Source organism: Empidonax traillii, unplaced genomic scaffold (genome assembly GCF_003031625.1).
Source record: "Empidonax traillii isolate 1590-97213 ecotype Southwest subspecies unplaced genomic scaffold, ASM303162v1 scaffold99:size1466351, whole genome shotgun sequence".
In the NCBI taxonomy this organism is placed as follows: domain Eukaryota; kingdom Metazoa; phylum Chordata; class Aves; order Passeriformes; family Tyrannidae; genus Empidonax; species Empidonax traillii.
In genome coordinates this window covers 1,211,105-1,233,317 of record NW_020955292.1, presented here as the reverse complement: position 1 = coordinate 1,233,317, position 22,213 = coordinate 1,211,105, and the positions used below count along the sequence as shown (strand labels likewise).

Below are 22,213 nucleotides of genomic sequence, written 5' to 3'. Positions count from 1 at the left end.
ACCTCAACTCAGGTAGAAGCCTTCCCCCACCTGGTGGAGACAGAAATCTGTAGATGAGCACGAGAACAATAAAACATGAAGGATCTTTCAGCGAAGATTCTCCAGTTGGATGCTCAGAACTCATAAATCTAAAGTCATAAGTAACATTAAGCCCTCAGAGGAGGCACTGACCTGATACCTGCAAATTCAACCTTCTGGGTGACATATGCACATGTGCTGACCTAGGAGGGAAGGGTTACAGGGGTCAGAAGAACAGGAGGCTCAGAGTGAGCACAACAATGGACAGAAAAACCCATTCACATTTAAACACCTGATCTGCATATAACAAAGTAACAAAACCCACTGAGTGCAGTTCCTGTTAATATCCCAGCCTGCAAAACCTCTGCAATAGGCAACAGAAAATAATTTTGAACACACGTGAACTTTTATTTGGATCATTTGACTAATCCACTGCACTTAGAAGGGCCAGAGTCTGCACTTCAGAGATGCAGAAAGAAAATATTCTCACAGCTGCTTATTAAGTGGTACTGTCAGAGAGGGGACACTTCAGCCAACTTCTACTCTGAAAACGTTTTGATTTGATTCATTCCAAATGCAGCAAATCATTAAAATTCAGAACACAAGAAAAAAAATCTCTCAACAGCATTTGCAGTGCCCAAGGCAGTAATTAACATTACACAGTGGAGCAGGAAGTGATGGGATTCATTTTTCTCTAACATTTACACCCATGTCTCCAGCTCTGAGGTGCCACTCACAGCACAAGTTCCTTGGGAGCTGCTGACACTGCTCCTGCCCTCAGATTCCTCTATTTTGTAAAGCACTTATTTTCTTTCCCAGCAGATACAGAAAAAAGGACAATCTCCTGCCCCCTGCACAGGAGGCAGCAGGGGCCTTACCAAGCTCTTCTTCAGTCTCCACATGTCCCCACGGCCGATATACTGATCCTTAAACGTCAGCTCCACCAAGTCCAAGGTCACCTCCTGGGAAAGGGAGGAAAAACAGTGCTCAGGTTTTTCTGGTTGTTTCTAAGTAGTGCCCATCAGTGTGTTCATTTAATAACCAAATGGCACAGGAAGGGCCACTCTAGAGCAAGTCAATATTCCTGACAAATATAAGATAAAAGGGAATACCCCAATAAATGCCAAAGTTGTGTGTGCGTTTTAACTACTGTGAGATACAAAACACCGCCCAAGGACTAAGGCTGTGCTGCAAGTCTCAGTGCAAACTGGAAACACAAGGAAAACAAAGTACTGCCATTGCTGATGACATTAAGGGAGCCTTATTTCCTGCAGATTTGTGTCCTGTGCTGAATGTGAGCTCTGACTGCAGCTCTTGTGATAGTCAGGACATTTACAGGAAATGCCTCTTTTAAGAGGCTCTCTGGGGTCACATAATACAAATCCAGGCAATGATTCTTTTTTTGACTGGCCACTTTCTGTTTCTCTTTACTCTGCCTGGTCATCAAACTTCTGGAATTTAAAGATATTTGAAATGCCTACATCTCCATCAGGCTGCGCTGAAGCTGGTTCATAGAGTTCAAAAAGAGAGCAGGGATGGGAGGGAGAGAAGAAACACATAAGAAACCAGCAAATAATTTAACTGCCCAAGGCAATTAGGAAAGAAGACTAAACACCTTTCAATAAAAAATAAATGCCTCTCTTCCCCCAGCACTACTGCAGATGGAAAGCGCCAGGGCTGTGATTCGAACAAAGCCACACACCTTGGGGTCCACAACGTTCACGTGGACATCCTGGTACGGCCGCAGTCGGAACACCTGGGCAACTGTCTGATCCACACTGATCGTCTCTGCCACAAAAACCACACAGGACAGCAGGCAGTGAACACCTCAGCATAACACAGCAGCTTGTTTCAGCTGTGGCCCAGTCTAAGAGTCATTAAAATCAAAGCAGGTGAGAGAAATGCAAAGTTTAGGCTGAATTAATTCCTGCGAGAAGATATAAAGCCAGTCAGAAAACGCAGAAACAAAAATTCCAGGCTAGAAAGGTAAGTTGGTTTAAACCACATCTCACATCACTCAACTAAAAGCAGACTTAGAATTGATTATTTTCTGTTAAAATTATAATCCTTCCCTTCCTAAATAGACAAAGCATGGATTTTCCTACAAAGTTAAGATTGAAGCATTAGCCAAGCACGGGTACAGTTCAGTCACATCATCCTTGTCTGTGATTTCACTGTGCAAAAGATGACTCTGGAGTTTTACCTTTCTGCAAATCTTCCTTCAGTGACTTCACTTGCAGGAGCAGGGGACTAGCAGAAAAAAAGAGAAAAAAATATAGAAAAAAAGCAGACAAGCTGAGGTACCAACAACATCTCTGGTAAATAACTCAAAACTATTTAGAAACGTGGAGCACAGACAAGCAAAAGAGAAACAATAATATTTTCTAGGAAGCTTCATCCTCCTGCCCCCCTGCCACCCCCTCTTGTTCTCGACACTCATCATAAGGTACTCCTGAGGTAGAAATGATACTATAAATGGGAAATTAGGCACAAGGGAACTTCTCAGAGCCTCGCACCAGTGTTGTGCTGCTTTTCAGACAGGGGCTGCAGGATGAACAGCTTCATACCAGAAGGTTTATGTTTTTATGGCTGACAACATCATTTTCATTTTACCTAAGATACACTGTAGGATGGAGGGTAATCCTTAGGTAACAGCAGCTCTGTGAAGAGGACACAGACACTGTACATTCTGGATTCAGGTGCTACTTGGCTTATGAAAAGTGAGCAAACTACACCAAACACAAAGTCCATAAACTTTAGGTAAGAGCCTCTGCCAAAGTAAACCCTTTCACTTTTCTTCAGGCAGAAAAAACTCACCACAGCAAAGCTGTATCAGCTGTAAGAGCCCCTCACTGCAGGAGCCACTGCAGGCAAACACACCCTTTCAGTGCTCCCACCACACCTGACTGACATCAGCAAAGGGAACTCACCTGTACTCATCATTGGGATGGGCAATTTCCACAACATCTCCCAGCTTGATTTGAAGGAATACTTTAGGATTCACCACCAGTTCATCATCTACAGGACACAAACAAGTGAGGACAGTGAGCAGATACACACGAAATACAGATACCTGCCTGTTTGCACACAACAGTTCACCCCAGCCCAGGCTCCACGTGCAAGGCTTTACACTCACCCCAGGACAGCCCCCCCAGCCTGGCTTCCCTCACTGGCACAGACAGCTCAAACAACACAACTGGCACTGAGGGCGTGCTCAGCAAAAGAATGTGCCTTAATTGGGCAGCCAGGATCATCTCCTCTGTTTTTCATGTAACAAACACCAGCAGGAGAGCAGCCAGCCAGGAACCTGAACAGGAGTTATCAGCACGTGTAAGTCTAGAAGCAGGGGGCAGTCAAACCAAGGACAGTTATTAGTGCACAGGAACACATCCACCTGCAGTCAGGTCATTGACATGTCTGTCACTTAGGAAAGTGATTAAATACAAGGTTAAAAAAAAAAGTGATGCAACAAAAGGGGAAGAGTTTCCAAACTCTGGCTGGCAACACTGCTTGTTACATCTTAGTTCCACTTTCAGTGTTTTGTCAAAGAGCTAATTTATCAATCAATTGCTTTCAATTAGGTGAGTGCTGGTCTCAAGTTGCAAACCAGGAGATACTGACCACTGCCTCCAAAGCCCTTCTTGTGTATGACGAGCTTGTACACCTTGTTGGTTCTCATCTTGGACTCCAGCTCTTCTCAGCTGCTTCGAGCAGAGACAGCTGAAGGCATCTCGCATATCTGACAGGAAATAACAGCAAACACAGCCCTCTTGTCAGTACAAACCCGCTCTGTGTGTTCTGTGCGTTAGCACAGCCCGCTGTCCCCGCGGCGCGGCAGAGCCGGGCCGGCAGAGGGGAGTGCTGGGCAAGGACAGCAAACAGCCAAGTCCAAAACACTCTTTGCGTTACTTTGTCGCGGTGGAAAAAAAACCCCGTACATTCAAAACTCGTTAAAATAAACTTTCAGACTTGGAACCCGCTCGGTGCAGGGAGAGGTGCCAGAGAGCGCCTCCGGAGAGCACCAGAACCGCTGCGGTCCTTGGGCTGGCTCGTTTCTAAAGAGTGACCGAGAGCAGCCAAGCGAGTTGGTGCCGGAGCAGCGATGGGGGCCGCCGGGGCCCCGACCCTCGGGGAGAGGGCGGCAGCGCAGGGCGAGCAGCGCGGCGGCCGCGCAGAGTCCCGGGGGAAGGGCCGTGGGGAGCTCGGACGCCTCAGTGCCCGGTGCCGCTCGGCGGGCCGGGACAGCGCGACGGCGGGCCCCGTGCGCGGCGCAGCCCCGGCCGCCCCCCGGCACTCCCCGGGCGCGTTCTGACCTGCGGGTCCGTGTCCCCGCCGGGGCAGCGGCACCGTCCGAGCGCCGCTTCCGCGTCCGGGGCCGCGCGTCACGTGACGCCGCCGAAGACGCGGGAAGGCGCGTGACGAGCGCGCCACGCCCCCCGCGACGGGTGGGCGGAGTCAGCGGGGGCGTGGCGGCCGCTCCTGGGGGCGGGGCCGCAGCCGTTCCCGCGGGTGTGCGCGCGCGGCGGCTCCGGATGCGGAAGTGACGCGCGGGGCGGGCCGGGCGGGCCGGAGCGGGGCCGCGGCGCCGCCGCCGCTCAGGTAACGGCGGGGGAGGCGGGGCCGGGACTCGCGGCGGGGCCGCCTCCGCACAGCGCCGGCCGGGGGCGGGCAGCGGGCGGCGAGAGGCTGCCGAGACCCAGCCCTGCCCGGGCGCGGCGGGGGCGGTGCGGGGCCGAGCCCGCCCCTGCCGGCACCGGGGCGGACACCGGCGGGGGTGCAATTACCGGCGGCGGCGGCAGCTCCTCCCGTGCGCTGCCGCGGACCCCCAGGGTACCGGAGCGGGGACAGGAACAAAGGGCTGCCCGGGTCCTGCCCGCGGCTCAGGCTGGGAGCAACCCGGGAAGGGGATCGGCTCCCGGGGAGGGGCTCAGGACCCGGAAAGGGGTTCAGGACCCGGGGAGGGGATCAGGACCCGGGGAGGGGATCAGGACCCGGGGAGGGGATCAGGACCCGGGGAGGGGATCAAGACCCGGGGAGGGGATCAGAACCCGGGAAGGGGATCGGCTCCCAGGACAAGTGGCCTTGCGGGTCCTCCGGGGCGGGCGCGGTGACAGCCGTTTGTGCCTGGGCTGCTCTGGGTCCAGGAGTGGCGATGAGCGCCCGGCGAGGGCCAGGTCTCCCCTCCCTCTCCCCCGCAGCCTCCGCGGTGTTTATTTGGGAGCTTGCAGGGGGTCCCAACCCCGGGGCTGTGCCCGCACAAGGCATCCCCCGCACGTCAGGAGGTGCGGGGCACAGTGTGAGGGTGATGCCTTGGAAAGTGTTCCTTTAAGGCAGAAACGTGAAGAAAAGTTGGGATTTTTTTTCCAAGGATTAGAAACTTACAAAATCCCAGGAAAACGAGCGATGCTTTAGCGAAGGAGCAGGATGTCTGATACAAGTCCCGTGATTTGCTTTGTAGCCTCTTTCCAGGTTTTTCAGGAGATGAGGTTAAATCTGTAGGGAGATGTTTAAATGTGAAAACAAGGCTTTGGAATGTCTATTTGGCCATACTCGGTTCTTTTGTTTGTAAAGCATTTCCTTAAATACCCAAAGGTTTCTCAGCTCCTTTCTTAAAAACATACTTGGAAGTACCTTAAAATCATTTTTGGAAGTACCTTAAAAACATTTTTGGAAGTACCTTTCTTAAACATATATGGGTGAGGCTTGAACTCTTTTTAGTCTAGTCCAGGAATTTGACCTCAGCAAGCCTTGTGGGTCCCTTCCAGTTCAGGATATTCTGGGATTTCCCTACAAACGTTGATGTAACATTGCTTTTATTTTCAGGCTAAAGTGCAAAGCTCAGGACAGCCAATCCTCAGCTGCCCTGATGCTCTCAGCTGGGCTGGAGTCTCTCTTGGATTCTCCCGTGGCTGCTGTGCTGGAGTTGTACCCTGGGCTGCCCGGGAGCGTCTCCACGGAGCTGATGGCAGTGCCAGGCCCTGCCCTGGGACTGGGGGCACAGCCTGAGGGCTCGGTGCCCGTGCTCACACACAGGGACATTCCCTGGACTTCGGGAGCAGGGAACTTCTGCCAGAACACACAGGATCTGGGGGATGTGCTCCAGGTGGTTTCTCGTGGTCCAGCGGAATCCCTTCCTGAGGAATTGCTGCAGCCTGGGGACCTTGAGGGGGACGAAAATAGCCAAAAGAGACACTTGAGGAAAGTGGACCGTTCCGGTGATGGACACCAGAAAGAAGATGAAGAGGCCCAAGGTGCTGAGGACCATCATGCTGAAGGCTCTACTTTCACTCCAGGGGAAACTTGGTCAAAACAAGTAAGCAAAAGCAAAAATGAATCCCTGTGTGCTGTCTTGAATTCAGGGGCAGTCACCGGGCAGTGGGTTTGGCCAGGGGGTTTCCTGGTTCTCTTCTGTGTCTTCTGGTGTTTGTCATAAATGATTTGGGTTGGAAGGGAACCCTGTAGATCATTTTGTTCCACCCCCCTGCTGTGAGCAGGGACACCTTCCACTAGCCCAGGGTGTTCAGAGCCCCATCCAGCCTGGCCTTGGACACCTGCAGGGTGTGTGTCAGCATTTGGATTATTGTGGATCCAGGGAAAAACGAGGCTGTGCCTCAGCAGAGCAGCAGCGTTTCAAACCATCGGGGGGGGGGGCGCTTTGCTCAGTGCTATTGGAAGGGTGTGAGGCAGGTCTGGAACAGAGCAAAGAGCAAAACTGCCAGTGACTGGAAAGGAGAAGAGAAGCAACTCAAGCTGGCCTTGCCCAGTAAAGGTGTTCTGTGGTGGTGCTGACACCCCAGCCAGGGCACTGACCACAAAATAACAGTTACCTCAGGCTGGCACTGGAATTATAGTGCTACAGAGGGCTCCAGTTTAGCATTTCAGTTTTTGGGCTTAGAATTACTCTTTGTAATTACAGAGGAAATCACTGTTGGTTTGTTTACTCTTTCAGAAGAGTAAAAGGGTAAAAGTGTTACGGCTTTTTTTCTTCTCCCCTTTAGCAAATATTGATGATAAAAAAGGTTATTTCTAGGTCAAAGCTGCTGAAAAATATGCCAAAGAATATTCTATTCAAAACTGAGGAGTCACCAAACTCTATTTAAAAACGGAGATTTCTAGTGACATCCTTGATAATTTTCTTCAGTTTGTAAATACTTTTCACACACACCAAAAGCACACAGGGGAGAAAAAATGTATTGGGATTGAAGACATACCAGCCAGGAAATACCTGGATTAATGTTTTACACTAATTACTGGGTTTTTCTTAATGCTAAAGTCATTTGTGAGTTTAATTCTGAGTTTTGAAAGCTGTTCGATTTTTTTTAAATTTGTGAAAATAAAATGAAATAAATTTTCCACAGTCCTTCCGTTTTCCAAGATGAATATTTACATCTTTCTAAGTTTGGTTGGGGGGTGTTGGTTTGGGGTTGTTTTTGCAAGTAGACCGAGGTCATCTGTTGGGGGTTTGTGGTTTTGAGCCCAGGGAAGGGCTGGTAAAGGCAAGTTCCAAACCAGCCAGAAAATGCCCCCATCTTCCCAGAGGTGCAGGGGGGTGCTTTGGGGTGTGAGACACACCTGGAGACTGGGTTACTCTGCTCGTTCAGAGCATTTGAAGCCCTTTAGTGCCATTTTGGCTGCCTTTGCCCCAGGAGCTCATTGCTGCTGGGTGCAGATGTTCTGTGGATGTTCCTCGTTTCTCGGTGTGCGCTGAAAGGCTGAGGAAGGAATGACAAGTGCTGGTGGGAAGCACTTGCAGTGCCAGGCTCTGTGCAAGGCTGACCTGCCCAGAGGTTTCCTGGTGATTTGCTGTTCCTGAACTCACCCAGCTGAGGAGGTGCAGTCCCCGAGACACAACAATCAGAAATCCATCTGTCCGTGCACCCCACTGACATCTGTCTTGTTTCAGGAGGACCTTCACTTCACCCAGCAAGAGGCAAAGCCTTCAAGAGCCCGTTGCACTGAGGTTGCAGCATCTCTGAGGAGCACAGGTAGCTACTTTAGCTGTACATCCCTCTCTACCCCCTGCTTCCCTCCCAATTACTCCTTGTTGATTTAGAATTGATGAATGGTTTGGGGGTGGCTCATTTATTTTATGGTATTTTATAATATTTCCCTGCCCAGCTATAACAACACCAAACCTTAAAGCTTTGCTTTGCCCTGGTAGCATTATGTACTTTTCTGGAGACCTTTTCCATACAAGATGCATTTTAGTTATTTAATTCAAGTAATTATTTACCCCAAAGCAGAAGGGGGTGCCAGTAGCAGATGTTTTGCATTTCTTTTTTTTTTTGTTTCAAAGCAGGATTGTATGAGAGCGGTAATAGCAAATACATGGAAAAGTATTAGTCATTTTTGAATGGTTTTAAAAATGAAATTAAAAGTTCAGAATCCAAAGGAAGAAGACAACTAAATCTTAATTTCAATATGATCCTCCAGAATCTTCTAGCTCCAAATGCTTTGGTCACTTTGCCTGCATCTAGTACTTATTTTCTTTCTCCCTCCCTGCTTACTTAACCTGGACCTTACTAGAAAATCTGGAAAAGATCTGCAAAATTTTGAGAAAAAATGTTCCCTGTAAAATTTTGAATATGAAGATATTCTTCAGTAACTGTAACTCTCTAATTAGCACCTTCTTTGTGATTTTACAAAAGAAGTTTATTAATAATCCAAATGGCTTGGACAGATGAGATATGCCCTGTGTTCCTTTGGATGAGTCACTGCCAGAAAGGTCTCCAAGGAGGAAGAAATGGAAATGGCCACTCAATGCCCAACCATCTCTTTAGGCTGATCAAGTCCTCAGCTATGCTGAGTTTTGAGGTTAAAAATAAGCTTTATGTTGGTGGCCTGTGTGTTAAGTTATAGGACCTGCAAGCACCTCGCTCGATATTAGAGGAATCTGAAATCCCCAGCTCTTGGAATGCTCCTGGGAATGTCTGTATTGAAAAGGATTCCTCCCTGGTAGAAACATCCTGGGCCCTGACACTGCACTATTGTCACAGCACCAAAAGGGACTAAGCTGAATGCCTTCCAAATTCAGGGTATGGTTCTGATTTGCTTTATCTTTTCTTATGCAGAGGAAAACCAAGCAAATGTTCAGGTGACAGCTGAAACTCTGCCAAAGCTCCCTGAAGAGGTACAAGGTATGAAGGCTGATGGGACTAGGATATTTAGTAAAGCAGGATACAGGAGTGCCAGAGTGAGGAAAGGTCTTCCAGCTGAGAGCAAGGAATGCCCAGATGTAGATACAGTCCTGGCCAGAGCTGGGGTCACACAAACCAGCATCTTAGATTTTTTAGAGCCTTTCAGACTCCTGGACGTTGGAGCAGCCACACAGCATCCCCAAGAAACAGATGACTGTACTGGGCTGGAAGCCCACAGTGCCAGCAGAGCAGGGGGGAGCGGTGTGTCTGCCTTGGAGACTGAAGAAGAAAAGTTACCCAGACCAAATCCTGTTAATGAATTCAGTGCATCACTTGCTCATTGCCAGACGTGTCAGCAGGATGAAGAACATGATGCTCACGGCTTCTGTAAGGGTGCTGTACCCAGACAGAATGACCCTTGTGGGTTGCCCTCAGCAGGGAGCTGCAGGACATTGTCCACAGCCAGTTCTGGAGTTTTCTGTCCAGTTCTGAAAAGCAGCTCCTATCTGGACTTCAGAAATATGCCAGTAGAAAACAGTAGTGCTGCAGTTCATGGAATTATCAATGAACCCCCCCCAGAGTATCTTCCCCAAAACGTGGAACGTCACACTCGTTACGATCACGGAACCGGCTTTGTAGGAAGCCGAAGCTCCACATCTGTGCCGGTAAAACACATCCCAGCAGTGAGGAACAAAGGATTACCTAGTGCTAAAACTGATCCTAGGGAATTCAGTGCTGGGGTAGGTAAATCATACAGCTCTCAGTTTGGAGAGGCTGCTGAAGTCAGGAGAAAAACTGCTGTGGGAGATAATATGGAAGTTTGGAGGCGGCCTGAAGCTCAGCAGGGTGTTGAGCATTGTCGTTCTTCAGTTTTTAATTCTGTTACTTCATTTCCTGAGGAGTTCTCAAAGAAAAAATTTAAAAGAGTCCCATCCGAAGGTGAGAAGTTGAAGAAGGACCAGTGGCAATTCTCTCTCAGTGACCTGTGCAAGGATGGTATAAAAGAAAATAGTCTGTTGATGGAAACAGGCAACACTGCCTCCCAAGGAACTGGACAGAGAGACATGAGCTCTTACAATACCTCCAGTAAAATTCCTCCTCCCACACACCACAGCTGTCTTGACCTTAGCAGCAAGCAAGAAAAAGATCCACCCAAGGCACAACTGCTTGCAAGGGACTCTGAGAGCAATACAACATCAGATGGGCTGGCTGGTGGCGTAGCTGAAGCTGCAGAAGCTGATGGGAGCGACAGTTTGTCCACTGGGAAAGCAACACATTTGTTTTATACACTAAATGAAAATCTACCTCCTGTTTTGCAAAAATCAAGAGAACCTCATCATAATGAGCGTCCTCCTTGTACTGCTAATGAAGTTTCACACAGGGACAAGGCTTGGGATAATCTGTCTGGAAAAGAGACTGTTGGTGCTTCTGGAACAACAGGGGAACAAATCACTGCAGTTTTGCTTCATAAAGACAAATTCAAGTCTTCAGTGAGTTCCAGGACTTTTGATAACCCTATCATGGCACACAGAGTATCCCAAAAGGACATGAAATCTGCAGGAAATTTGGAGAGAGTGGGCACTGGTTTAGAAAATGAACATTGTTACACATGGCATTGTAGTAATCAGGGTATGAAAGACCAGTGTCCAGCTGCCAGTGCTTCCTGCATTTTATCAGGGACTGCATGTGTGGGTGAAGTTTTCCTGAACAGTCATTGTGGTGATGTGGGTAAGAAGATTGAAGAAAATGGTAATTCAGAAGGAGAGTCCTCAGCTGGATATAGTAGTCAAGAGGCAATCATCTTTCCAGAAGCACACTTCCCTTTGGCATGTGGATCTCCTCCTTGTGAAGATGACTGGGGCAACAGAGGTGTGGCTCTGCATGGGAGAAATGACATTCCCACAGGAAAACCCATGTTTTGCTCAGCTTATGCTGCAGAGAGGTCTGCTGCTACCTTGGCAAGAGATGAGATTTCAAATAAGAATATGAAGGTTGTGAAACTGTTTGATGTTTGTGAAGGAGCACAAGGCAGCAAAGCTGTTTGTGACAGAGAGGAGGCAAAGGAACAGACGGGCACGTGTGCTTCCCAGAAAGAGCAATGTGATGGAACAACAACTGGGGCTTCTCCAAACGCCCCTGAAGGCAATCAGAGAAATCAGACCAGTGAACAGTTATTAGTCAGATATTTGGACAAAAACACCTGTGTTCATAGTTTTGGATTTTGCAGCTCTCTGGGCACGCAGGAGCAGGGGGAAGTGCCCTCGCTCCCAGCTGATCCCTCAGACTGCAGCACTTCAGCCTGTGCTGCCAACGGGAACACCCCAGCACAGCGTGCCAGCTGTGACAGACAGCCCACCCTCTGCCCACGGGAGAACCGGGGTCACGGCCCTCACAGGGAGTTGGGGGGCCCAGGGCCAGGCAGGGAGCTGTGCTCAGAGACCTCACCCCCCCAACCAAAGCCTGGCTTACAAACTGCAGACAGCTCTGAGGAGGAGAGTGAATCTGGCTCCAGTGTGGGGGACGAGGTAGTGCTGAAAGCAGGGGATGATTTGCCTCTGTTAATGCACAGATATGCAAGAGAGGACAGGCTGGGAGGAACTCTGCGAGAGAATGTAGTGAATTTGGACTCTGTAATTGGTGTGGGAAATGAGGACTGTTCAGGATACGTGGGCTCCATCAATGATCTGACTGAAGAGAAGACAATCAAACCAAAAGAGCAGGAGGATGACTGTGAAACAGGCAGGGAAGGAACTCCTGAAGAACAGACTGGAAAGGAACTCCTTTGCTCTTCTGAGAGCAAAGCACGTGGCTCACAGCACTGTTGTATCAAACCTGCACAGGACAAAGCAGAGCTGGTGTTTGCAGGAAACAAAACACAGCCATCTTTGCCAAAGATGAAGTCGTTGGTGGAGGACCAGGAAAATACAGTTAGTGCCCAATTTCTACCCATCTCATCAATCCATGGGACATCCCTGTCATATAACCCAGAAAAGACGAATGAGCTTTCAGATCCAGAACACAGAGAAAGTCTGAGCATAAAACCTCTCTTAAGTAACACTTGCCCACAGGAAATGTCTGAGCCTGGTAAAGAAACCAGTGCTCCAAGGGCTGTTGGTCCATCCCACTCTGGAAAGTTTGACATCCAAGAACCTTGCAGTGAGACTCAGGTGGATTCAGAAACACAGTCAGCTCTGAGCTGTGGCATCTCCCTGCCTGAGAAAGAAAAGCTGTGTATGTCACCTGAGAATAAACAAAGAGAGAATTGTGAGCCATCTGCAGCCAAAGTTTTTAGCGAAGATTCTTCAATGACAAAAATTCTTTCTGTAACAATTTCTGTAAAGAGGAAATGCAGCAATACTGAGATTCCCTCTGCAGAGAATGAAATGGCAGCAGGCTCCCTGACTGGGGCAAAGAGCTCAAGGGTTTGTGCCCCCAGCAAAGAAAGCCTGAAAGGTGAGGGGCACTGCACACCAACTGACGTGGACAGGACCTCACCAAAAAGTCCTCCCTGTGAAGAGGAGTTTAAAAATACATCTGAGCCAGAAAATATGAATGTGCTTTCAGATCCAGAACACAGAGAAAGTCTGAGCATAAAACCTCTCTTAAATAACACTTGCCCACAGGAAATGTCTGAGCCTGGTAAAGAAACCAGTGCTCCAAGGGCTGTTGGTCCATCCCACTCTGGAAAGTTTGGCATCCAAGAACCTTGCAGTGAGACTCAGGTGGATTCAGAAACACAGTCAGCTCTGAGCTGTGGCATCTCTCTGCCTGAGAAAGAAAAGCTGTGTATGTCACCTGAGAATAAACAAAGAGAGAATTGTGAGCCATCTGCAGCCAAAGTTTTTAGCGAAGATTCTTCAATGACAAAAATTCTTTCTGTAATAATTTCTGTAAAGAGGAAATGCAGCAATACTGAGATTCCCTCTGCAGAGAATGAAATGGCAGCAGGCTCCCTGACTGGGGCACAGAGCTCAAGGGTTTGTGCCCACAGCAAAGAAAGCCTGAAAGGTGAGGGGCACTGCACACCAACTGACATGGATGGGACCTCACCAAAAAGTCCTCCCTGTGAAGAGGAGTTTAAACATACATGTGTAGAAGAGAAGATGGGAGAAGAAATAGCCCCTAGAAAAAAGTTGCTGAGAAGTCATCCATGGGCCTCGTTAAAAGATTCTAAAGAGTCTGGTGGCAAAATAGTCCCTCTCGGTGCTGAGAACCATGGCAAGGTTTGGGAAGAGATCCCAAGATCCAACCTAAACTGTGTTTCAAAGGAAAGAAGAAGTGATGGAGAGCTCCCAAATGCAGCAGGTACCAGCGTGCTTTCAGCAGCTGTGCAGGACTGCCAAGCTGTGTCTGAGGCAGGGGCTTCCCCAGGGCTGCAGGGGGATCCACCAGCCACGCTCCACCCTCCTCTGAGCCCCCCAGCAGCCAGGGGCACAGGGCCATGCCCAGGCTGGGTGGTTGGCAGGGCAGCACAGGTGCCTTGCAGATTAACTGCACGGAGCATGGAGCACGGACAGGAGGGAGCAGAGAGCCAGGAAACAGGAGCAGCTCATGCTCTTTGCCAGGAGAACGAGGCTTCAGCTTCAAAGAGACTCCACCAAACAGAGGAACAGAAAGCAACTAAACAAAAGAAGAAGTATGAAATGATGGAAGTGCATCAGTCAAAGCAGGCACACCAAGAGAAAGCAAAAATCACCCCCAGCATGTTGCACAGTTCTGAACTCTTAGGCAGCTCTTCAAATGAGTTGGTGACATCTCGAAATAAGAAGTTTGAAGGTCCTTTAGAGGAGACTTTTGCTGTCAGAAGCAGTGAAAGTAAACTATGTAGCACTTTACAAGAAGTTAAAAGGCCAAAGATTACCACAGATATTATTAGTTCACAGTTTTTGAAGACTCAGGATTCAGAAATGGAAAACCTGAACCTTAATTTAGGGTATGATGGAATCCCTGGTGCCTTTGGAACTACAAATAAACTAGGAGGAACTACAAAGAAACTAGGAGAGCCTCTTCCACTAAGAATACAACCTGGAAGGATGTGCAAAAAGGTTCCCACATTGCATCAGCTAAAAACCATTAGAAAACTCAAAAAAACTAGAGGTCCACCTTCCTTCGAGTTACCCCTGCAAATATTCCCCCAGCAGGAAAACACACCTCTGGAATCTTTGTACTTTCCATGTAAACCACCAACAAAGGAAAGGGAAACAGCCCTGAGATTTGCTCCTGTGCCAGGAGGGCAGAGGGCCAGGAGGGGCAGTTTGTTGAACAGCTTGAAATTTCGGAAATGTACCAAAGAGCCAGCCTTGCTGAGCAAGTTGTCTGCCGTGGCCAGCAAGCTCCTGGCCCCTGCCAAGGGCGTCTGTGACTTCCAACCTCGGCCATACTCCTCTGAAATGCTTCCCGTGGGTGACAGGTACAGCCACCAGAGATCGAAAAATCTCTTGGAAGCCTTTTCTTGCATTAACAGGAACGTTCACTCACGCTGGGCTGGCAGTTGGTGCACCAAGATGTTCAGCTTTCAGCCTTTGGCACTTTATCCTGTAGAAACTACCAAAATCCTTTTTTCAGACTCAAGCCACAAGCCTCCGACCTCTTTGTCGGACACCCCAGTTTTCCCAATTTCTTTTCACATCAAATTGGACTCCAGTCCCGTGACAGACCTCCCAGGGATTCCATCCCCGCACTCTGGACATCACGGGCCCGTTTCTGGGGAAATGCCAGCGCCAGCTTCCAAGTGGACTTGGTCTTTTCTCCTGTCTCCGAGCTGTTCAGATACCACAGCCTTCAAGGAAGATTCTACTCTAAATACTGAGCTTGGTTCTGCTCACTCTGTAACAACCCCAAGGACTGTGGCTCATCCTGACCGGGGAAGAAACGCAGTAGCTGAGAGAAGAGGAGGTTGTTCCAGGCTTGGCCTTCACACAGTGTTAGCACTTTCTTCCCCTGGATGTTACAGGATTTGGACAAGAAGAAGAAACTTAAGCAGTCACATTCCTACCATCCAGAGACTATTTATATCCCAGCTGGCACAGGGTTTGAAAGGGGCAAGGTATCCAAGCTGTGTGCCCGCTGGCCTGGCCTCCTCATTGCCATACTCCCTGGGCAGGGTCCTCTCCATATGGAGCCAGCACGGTCCTTCTGCCCGTCCTTCCGAAACCCCTCCTCTCCATCCCAATCACTGCAAGTGGCAGCCAAGTGTGGCCATCGAGAACAGGTAAAACCCATCAACTTCTTTCTGAGGTTAAATCTGTGCAGGGTATAAACTGGCTCCTTTTTGGGAGGGAGAGGGTGATTGCAGCTTGCATTGGAGGGGCAGTTCCCCCTCTTCCAAATCTACGCATTCTGCTCCGAGAATGGCTCGACGTGGAAGATCCTGTCCTGCAGAACAGTCTGTTAGATGAATTGAAATAAATTTGCCTTCACTTCTTTAATACTGTCCTGTTTTGGCAGAATGGCTAACTCTATTTTCTTCTCCCTTGCAAAATATACACACCATGCCTCAGAGTATATAATGCAAAAGGTGAGCTACTTCATTAGGTCTATGCAGAGTGACTGCAGAGCAACTGGATTTCCGAGGTAGGAGAGTTTCTTTCAGAGGTCTGAGCCACAAGTCGGAACCAACTGTAAAATGCTCAATATCAGGTTAGGAAGAATCGGAAGGGGAGGGGGGGTGCATTCAGTAAATTTTTAATTGTATTCTGTGACTGTTCTGTGCTAATTAATCTCTGTGCATGTTATACCTTCTGACAGTGGGTGCCTGGTATTGTCACACACAAATGTAGCTCCAGCTCATGTTGGTAATGAATTTTTCTGTGTGTGTCGTTCTTGTTACGAGTGGGGAGAGGACTGAAATCTACTTTGCATATTTAATTTGACTTTGCTGTCAGCATTTAAGATCACTTTACTAATAAACAGAATGAGGAAGAGGTTCCTAGCTCTGTCACAGGATTTTTGCATGCTCTTGAGCAAAGACTCTGCCCTTTATCTCCCAGTGGCACGGGGCAGTCAGTCCTTGGTTTTGTTCCTGGGCAGAGTGAAGGCTCCTGAGCCCTGCAGCAAAGTGCCTTTGATGAATTCCTTTGATTAGTGTGGCAGTCTGAGCTGTTGAATTTGTCTTATGCCACAGCTTGACATGTGTAACCAAAAATCCTGCCAGGCAACAAATGCTGCACTTTGCTTTCTATAAACACACCTAAAAGTTTAATATAAATTCTAATGTCTGCCAAAGGTGTGAGTGAGCTTATGGAAGTGCTGCCCCATTCTGGGAGCTGTCTGCGCTAAAATAAATTGAATAATGGCATAGGGACAACTCTCAGCACATTCTGTGGGACCTGCTTCTGTTTCCTTTCCAGATGAGTCAATTTATCAGGCTGAATTTTCTAATGAACAAATGAGTGCTGTGGAATAATCTTATCAGTGAAGTACAGTTTGAGCACCAAGCTTAAAAACAACACACTGTTAAAAACAAAACTTTTTAAAACTTACCTATGTGTATGAGGTGAATGGATTGGTTGGTGTTGCTGAGGCTTGTCCTGGACTGGGAGTGTGAGACGAGTTCGTTCCTGGCATGAAGGGTGGTTTGAAAACTGCATGTTTTGCTATGAATGAACTTCTTCCCAAAGGGAGAGAATTTAAATCAAACCTTTTCACTTCAAGTGAAAAATAACCGAGAGTTCAAATAGTCTAAAACTCCCTTTGTTTTTTCTCCAAAATACCTTACAAAATGTGTGTGAGGCAGCCTTAATTCTCCTGCCCCACCCGGATTTTCCTTCAAAGTGAAGTTATTTTAGCATGTGGTGAGTTGAAAAGTTTAAAGAAGTGCAGCAAATAAATCCTATTTCTAAATCAAACTGAATATTAAAGGTTTGGCTATAAAACAACATAAAGAACAAAACCTAACATTTTGAATATTTAACACCTTTTTAAATTCCATGTTGCTGAAGACTGACTGCCTGTTCTCATCAACTAATAATTCTTAAAGTTATTAACAGGAACAGTGACAAAAGGATAATTCAGTAAATCCCTCCTAAATTTGTGTGTACTCAGAAAAAAATCATTAAATAAATGTTCTGTATGTAATACAAGAAGTGTGTTTGGTGCAGTCTAACAGCATTTTCAGCTCCCAGTATGTCAGAAACCTTTGCCTATTTTGATTAAGATAGTTAAAAATCAGAACAAATTTAAAAGTTCCCTGCAGGCCATTTTCTTCTGGATAAGATTTTTCTCTTCAAATTATTTCATTCATAGTGTTTTTAATAACCAAGGAACTGGAGCAGTTCTCCTGCCTAAAAATAATCTTCTGTCCCTTCCACTGCCAATAATAAAGCATTTTTTAAGTGAAGTCTTTTCTCTAATTAATGCTTATTTAGATTAAATATTTCTAAAGGGTTTTTTTTCCTCTTCTTATAATTTATTATTATTGTTATTGTAATTATTGGATAACACAGTAAGCTCTGCCTCTGGCCTGGAGGGCTCTGCTGCACTACCGAGATGGTTCCAGCAGGGTTAGAATAGTGGGACAGGGAGAGAAGGGAAATGTTCCAGTTCTGCTGGAAATGAAAAACACAAGGAAAGGGTCTTTCTGACCACCTTCTCTATAGCTGGTTTGACCTCCCTGTGCTGCCAGCATGGCTGGGTTTTAGAACAGCAAAGTGCCTTTAGCTGTGGATTTGAGAGCACAAGATTTGCTGTTTAATGCCATAAAAGCTGGCCCAGCTGATTTCCTGCTGGCAATAGTATGGGCACAAAAGGAAAGCTTAATATCAAAGGACTTTCAGGCCGTGGAATGATGGTCATTACCAAGCCTTCTGGAAAGCCCTTTGCTTATTCCAATCCATTAAGAGTATTCAAGGCTGTGGGAGTTGGAGACAACAGGGAGTTAATCTTATGGAAATACTTCCTTTCACTTGGCACTGTTGCTATTATGCACTTTTTTTTATTTAGTAGCCAAATCCTTCAAGGGTTTTGGTTACTTTAAAAACTGGGGGGGTTAAATAAGGAATGTGGACTTTCATAGAAATAATTACAACTTTTAGGCTTTAATGATTACATAGAAATAATTATGACTTTCAATACTGCTGTCTCCCTCTCTTTCTATACTTTTAACTCCTTATCTCATCACTACCATTTTTAAGCAAAAGTAGAACTATTTCCTTAACAAGCTGTCAATGAAATTTAATGGCCTAAATGGCAGGTATATCTTTCTTTTATATCATTTCAGTCTTTCATTCTCATCCCTGATATGAGAGTATCTTTTGTCTTACAGTCCAGTTTATACTAATAATCTTTCCCTCGCCTATTTTATGGTGTAGACCTAATTTCTGCCTTGTTTTGTTTTGTTTTCTCGTTGTCCTTTCGAAGCAGCTATGCCATGTTCCCACACTTCCCTGCCCAGAGCATGGCAGCACTGCAGACTGCAGGTGCCACACGGTGAGTCTCGAGGTGGGGGATGTTTATCTGAGGGATCCTGAGGGATCCTGAGCTTTCTCAGAGAGCCATTGCTGGTGTCATCTTGGCTTTCAGGTTCTGGCAGCTCACTCCAAGAACAGCTTTGTGATTAAACAGTTAGTGAAGTGACCTGCCTGGATGGTGTGGGGTGTGAATGCAAACACCCCGTAGGTCATTGCACAGAACAGTTCTGGTGCTTTCAAGCACGTTGTGCCACTTTGTATGAAATGAATATGTGAAACTAGAGAAGTTTTGGTTCCTTACTTGATCTGCGTCCTTCCTGCCTGAGTGACTGGACATTTGGTGCTGAAACTTCCTTCTATTCTTTCTCAGTGTAGGGATGGCAGATAAAAGAGCTGCATTTTAAGTTTATCTGTAAATAGAAAGGACGATTAATAGTTGTGTCTTAGAAATTTGCTGGTAGAAAATGTAATTAATCCCTTTCTATCAGTAGTTGATAAACAGAGCTGTGAACCAGTTATAGGAAAAGAGTGAGTTTAAAATGACGTGTTCAGATGCTCTGGCAGTTAAGTTTGTGTCAGTACCAGAGTGGCTGCAGCAGTCGGGGGCAGTGTCTGAACTGCATCGCTTCTCGTGCCCAGACTGAATGCAGGAACATCACTGAGAGCAGGGAATGCTCTGCAGTGTCAGTTGGGTATTAATCTACACGTGTCCCCTTCTTGCTCTGTTCCAGTCTGGAAGCTTCACTCCCACTCCCGTTCCCAAAGCCTCCCACACTTGCAGAGTCACTGCCAGCCCCCCCCAGGCTTTCAGCAGCCGAGCTGCAGGTCCGTGCCCTGGATGAAGCCGATGCTCCCGTTCCAGCCTGCCTGAGATCCCAGGATGACACAGAACTGAAAAAAGTGAGCTCATTTTATACTGTAGGTCTCTCAGACTCTTGGTTCTCGAGAATTTGAGGCTGCTGCTGCTGCTGCTGAATATTACCCAGTAACTGTTAAAGATGAGGGGAGAGAACAGGCTGCAGGGTCTGCTCTGTGCTGCTGCTTTCTTTGCTTCAAGCAGAAAGAAGGTGGCAAACCAGAAAGGAATGTTTAATGTGTAGATAATAGCACAGTAGATAATACCCAGCATATAGACATACTCAGCATAAAAGGGAATCCTGTTGACTGGTGTGGTTGTAATTTTCTTCATTTTAACTTTTTTTTTTCCCCCTTCTTTGTTTTTTTTAAGACTGAGCCAGAAAAGAGGCCAAAGAAAGTCTCAGAGATCCGAATCAGGAAAACTGTTCCCAAGCCGGACACAAACCTTACTCCCATGGGACTGCCCAAACCAAAAAGGTGAGCAGTGTCATGAAAGGGACTCAGGCAGGCTCCTGCTGCTTACATTTCCTGCCTGTGAGTACAGTCATCACTGTCCTGCACAGCCCCAGCTGAGGGAGGTCTGGTGTTCGCTGTCAGCTCTATCAGAGCCACTCACTGAGGTTTGGCCAAAACGGGGAAAACTAAACTGCAAGGGAATGATTTCTCTAAAGAAGCAAGAAGTTTGTTTTGATAAACATAGATTGAAGATCAGTCATTCTGCAGTGCACAGTGAGATGAAGGGATCTGTTGGAAAGTTGTGTGATCACAGTGCCAAACGCTGATAAAGCTTTTCCAGTCAGTCATCTGGTATTTTGTTCACTTTTGTCTTAAACACAAGTGGCAGCTTTGACACAGGAATGCATTTCTTCAGAGATCAGCTTGGGAATGGTCAGTAACTAAAGGGAGTCTCGAGAGATGAAGTGTTGATCTGTCAGACTGGAAGATTTTTCTCAGCTTTCACCAGAAAGTGACCTGTGAAGGCATTTCCCCTTCTCCTTTAGAGCATCATTATTTCAAAGCATCCCAGAATGCTGGAAGGAACACTGACCTCTGCAGAAAGGGCAAGTCTTGACCCAGACCTTATAAAAACACTGCATGGAATTAGGTCCTTAATGAGCTCATTCTTCATTCCTCCCCATCTCCAATTAAAGCACAATCACTCAGCGTTGAGGCAGAGGACCTGTACTTGTCTCTCATAAATCTGCTTGCTGGGAAGAGAAGTGGGTTTGAAATTCTTCTTTCTTGATTGATTTGTCATTACTTTTTTCAGGCTTAAGAAGAAAGAATTTAGTTTAGAAGAAATTTACACCAACAAGAACTACAAATCCCCTCCTCCAGCCAGGTTGGTTGTGCTTCCTAATTAGAAAACGAAGATGAACGTAAATTAATTAGGCAGAGGGAGAGAGAGGAGATGAAACGTTTCTGAAAGCTGAGAGGGAGATACAGTTTTTAAATTGCTACTTTAAAGTGGTAGAGAAAGTTAATTCAAACATAGTATCTTTTACTATTTGGGTGGAAAGCAGTAAAATAGAATATGAACTAAGAATTTATCGCTGGCTAAGCATGGATTTGTATATTTTTTTCATCTGCTCATTCATTCCAGTCTCCATCCAAGTGAAGTAATTACTTTTTCAGAATTCAGAGGGAACTACATGTTCTTTAAGATATTAGTGTCATCAAATGTTCAAACCTAGTTATTCTATAAAATCAAGATTCTATAACTGAGCTGAAATACAGCTAGAGAGATTCTACCCCGGTGTCTGTGCAGCAGGGAGGAATTAGCTGGCAGGAACATGCAGTAGTAGGAGGTGGAAGCTGTGGATAATTTTCCTTACAGGAGGTGTGGAGAGGCTGTAAAAATGTAAAAGTTAAAGCAGGTTTATTTGGGTTGTGAAATCCCCCCGTGTCCCTGGCCATGGAAGGGGCTGCTGCTGCTGCTGCTGCTGCTGCTGCTTGAGTGTTCATAAGCGTTCTCTGCCTTTACCAGGAGCTTGGAAACAATCTTTGAAGAGCCCAAGGAGAAGAATGGACACCTGATTTCTGTCAGCCAGCAGAAGAGAAAGCGCATTCTCGAGTTCCAGGACTTTACCCTTCCCCGCAAAAGGAAGACACGAGGCAAAGTCAAAGCGGTGGGTTCTTTCACCCGAGCCAAGAGGGCTGCCCTGCAGAGTGCAGAGCTGGATGTGCTGCTGAGTGAGAAGCTGATGGCCCTCGAAGCCTTTTTTGCAGAGGAGGTGGAGCAGCAGCAGCAGCAGGAGCAACAGCAGGAGCAGCAGCAGCAGCAGGAGCAGCAGCAGCAGCAGGAGCAACAGCAGGAGCAGGAGCAGGCCTCCAGCAGCTGAGGGAGCCACAGAGCCGGGAGTGGGCCAGTCAGCCTCGGGAGGATTTTCCTCTGGGGAGAAATCTACTGACCTCGTCATGCATTGCTCTCTTCTAACATCTGATAATCAGTTCTTGGCTGTGACCCTCTTTAAGGTGCTATTTTGTTTTTTATTTTGTTTTTTAATGCTATTGGAGGGATTCTTTGACGTCCCTGTTGGAGTGTAACACAGCCACATAAAATTTACCCTTCCTTCCTCAACCTCTGGAAAATACTGCTTATATTTAATTAATTATGTTAAAACACCTTTTGGGGGTAGAGTAGGAGTGTAAAGGAGGAGGTAGTGCACTTTCAGTGATGCTAGAACTCTGTACTCCAGATCATTTGCACATTTGAGTCTGCTGTTGTTACTGTAATGAATGGCTATTTTGAACAACCTGGCAGAAGAGATACGGTGTTTGATAAAGATGAAT

General features: G+C 47.0%; 3 protein-coding genes across 11 annotated transcripts in view; 2 read left to right on the top strand and 1 right to left on the bottom strand.

The window, feature by feature from the left end:
• The window catches only part of DEPDC5 (DEP domain containing 5), a 42,189-nt gene extending 36,525 nt beyond the window's left edge, over positions 1–5,664 (bottom strand). For 5 of the 6 annotated variants that reach the window (XM_027882004.1, XM_027882008.1, XM_027882009.1 and 2 more), the window contains exons 1-7: positions 4,332–4,440; positions 3,640–3,757; positions 2,949–3,036; positions 2,222–2,268; positions 1,721–1,806; positions 897–980; positions 172–221 (exon numbers count right to left, since the gene is read on the bottom strand). In XM_027882004.1, coding sequence (XP_027737805.1) covers positions 172–221; positions 897–980; positions 1,721–1,806; positions 2,222–2,268; positions 2,949–3,036; positions 3,640–3,697 — 413 coding nt within the window. In that variant the 5' untranslated portion in view covers positions 3,698–3,757; positions 4,332–4,440. Of the gene's footprint in view, positions 1–171; positions 222–896; positions 981–1,720; positions 1,807–2,221; positions 2,269–2,948; positions 3,037–3,639; positions 3,758–4,331; positions 4,441–5,400 lie in introns of those variants that run through there. The other variant, XM_027882005.1, reaches the window with a different exon arrangement.
• A 2,303-nt stretch (positions 5,665–7,967) lies between these two features.
• On the top strand, positions 7,968–21,920 carry LOC114056649 (protein PRR14L-like). 4 transcript variants are annotated; one of them, XM_027882015.1, is made up of 8 exons: positions 7,968–8,003; positions 9,090–9,155; positions 18,516–18,581; positions 19,294–19,462; positions 19,791–19,897; positions 20,691–20,762; positions 21,408–21,657; positions 21,736–21,920. In XM_027882015.1, the coding sequence occupies exons 3-8, from the start codon at positions 18,523–18,525 to the stop codon at positions 21,760–21,762; spliced, it is 684 nt and encodes a 227-aa protein (XP_027737816.1). In that variant the 5' UTR covers positions 7,968–8,003; positions 9,090–9,155; positions 18,516–18,522; the 3' UTR covers positions 21,763–21,920. The 4 variants fall into 4 exon arrangements, with proteins under 4 accessions (XP_027737816.1, XP_027737819.1, XP_027737818.1 ...); XM_027882018.1 differs by lacking the exon at positions 7,968–8,003 and having other exon boundaries at positions 9,141–9,155; positions 18,513–18,581; XM_027882017.1 differs by lacking the exons at positions 7,968–8,003; positions 9,090–9,155 and adding an exon at positions 15,564–15,672.
• Positions 13,658–15,386, top strand: LOC114056661 (protein PRR14L-like). The gene has a single exon (XM_027882036.1). It carries the CDS (start codon positions 13,658–13,660, stop codon positions 15,368–15,370), a length of 1,713 nt encoding a protein of 570 aa, XP_027737837.1. The 3' UTR covers positions 15,371–15,386.
• Positions 21,921–22,213: the final 293 nt, after the last annotated feature.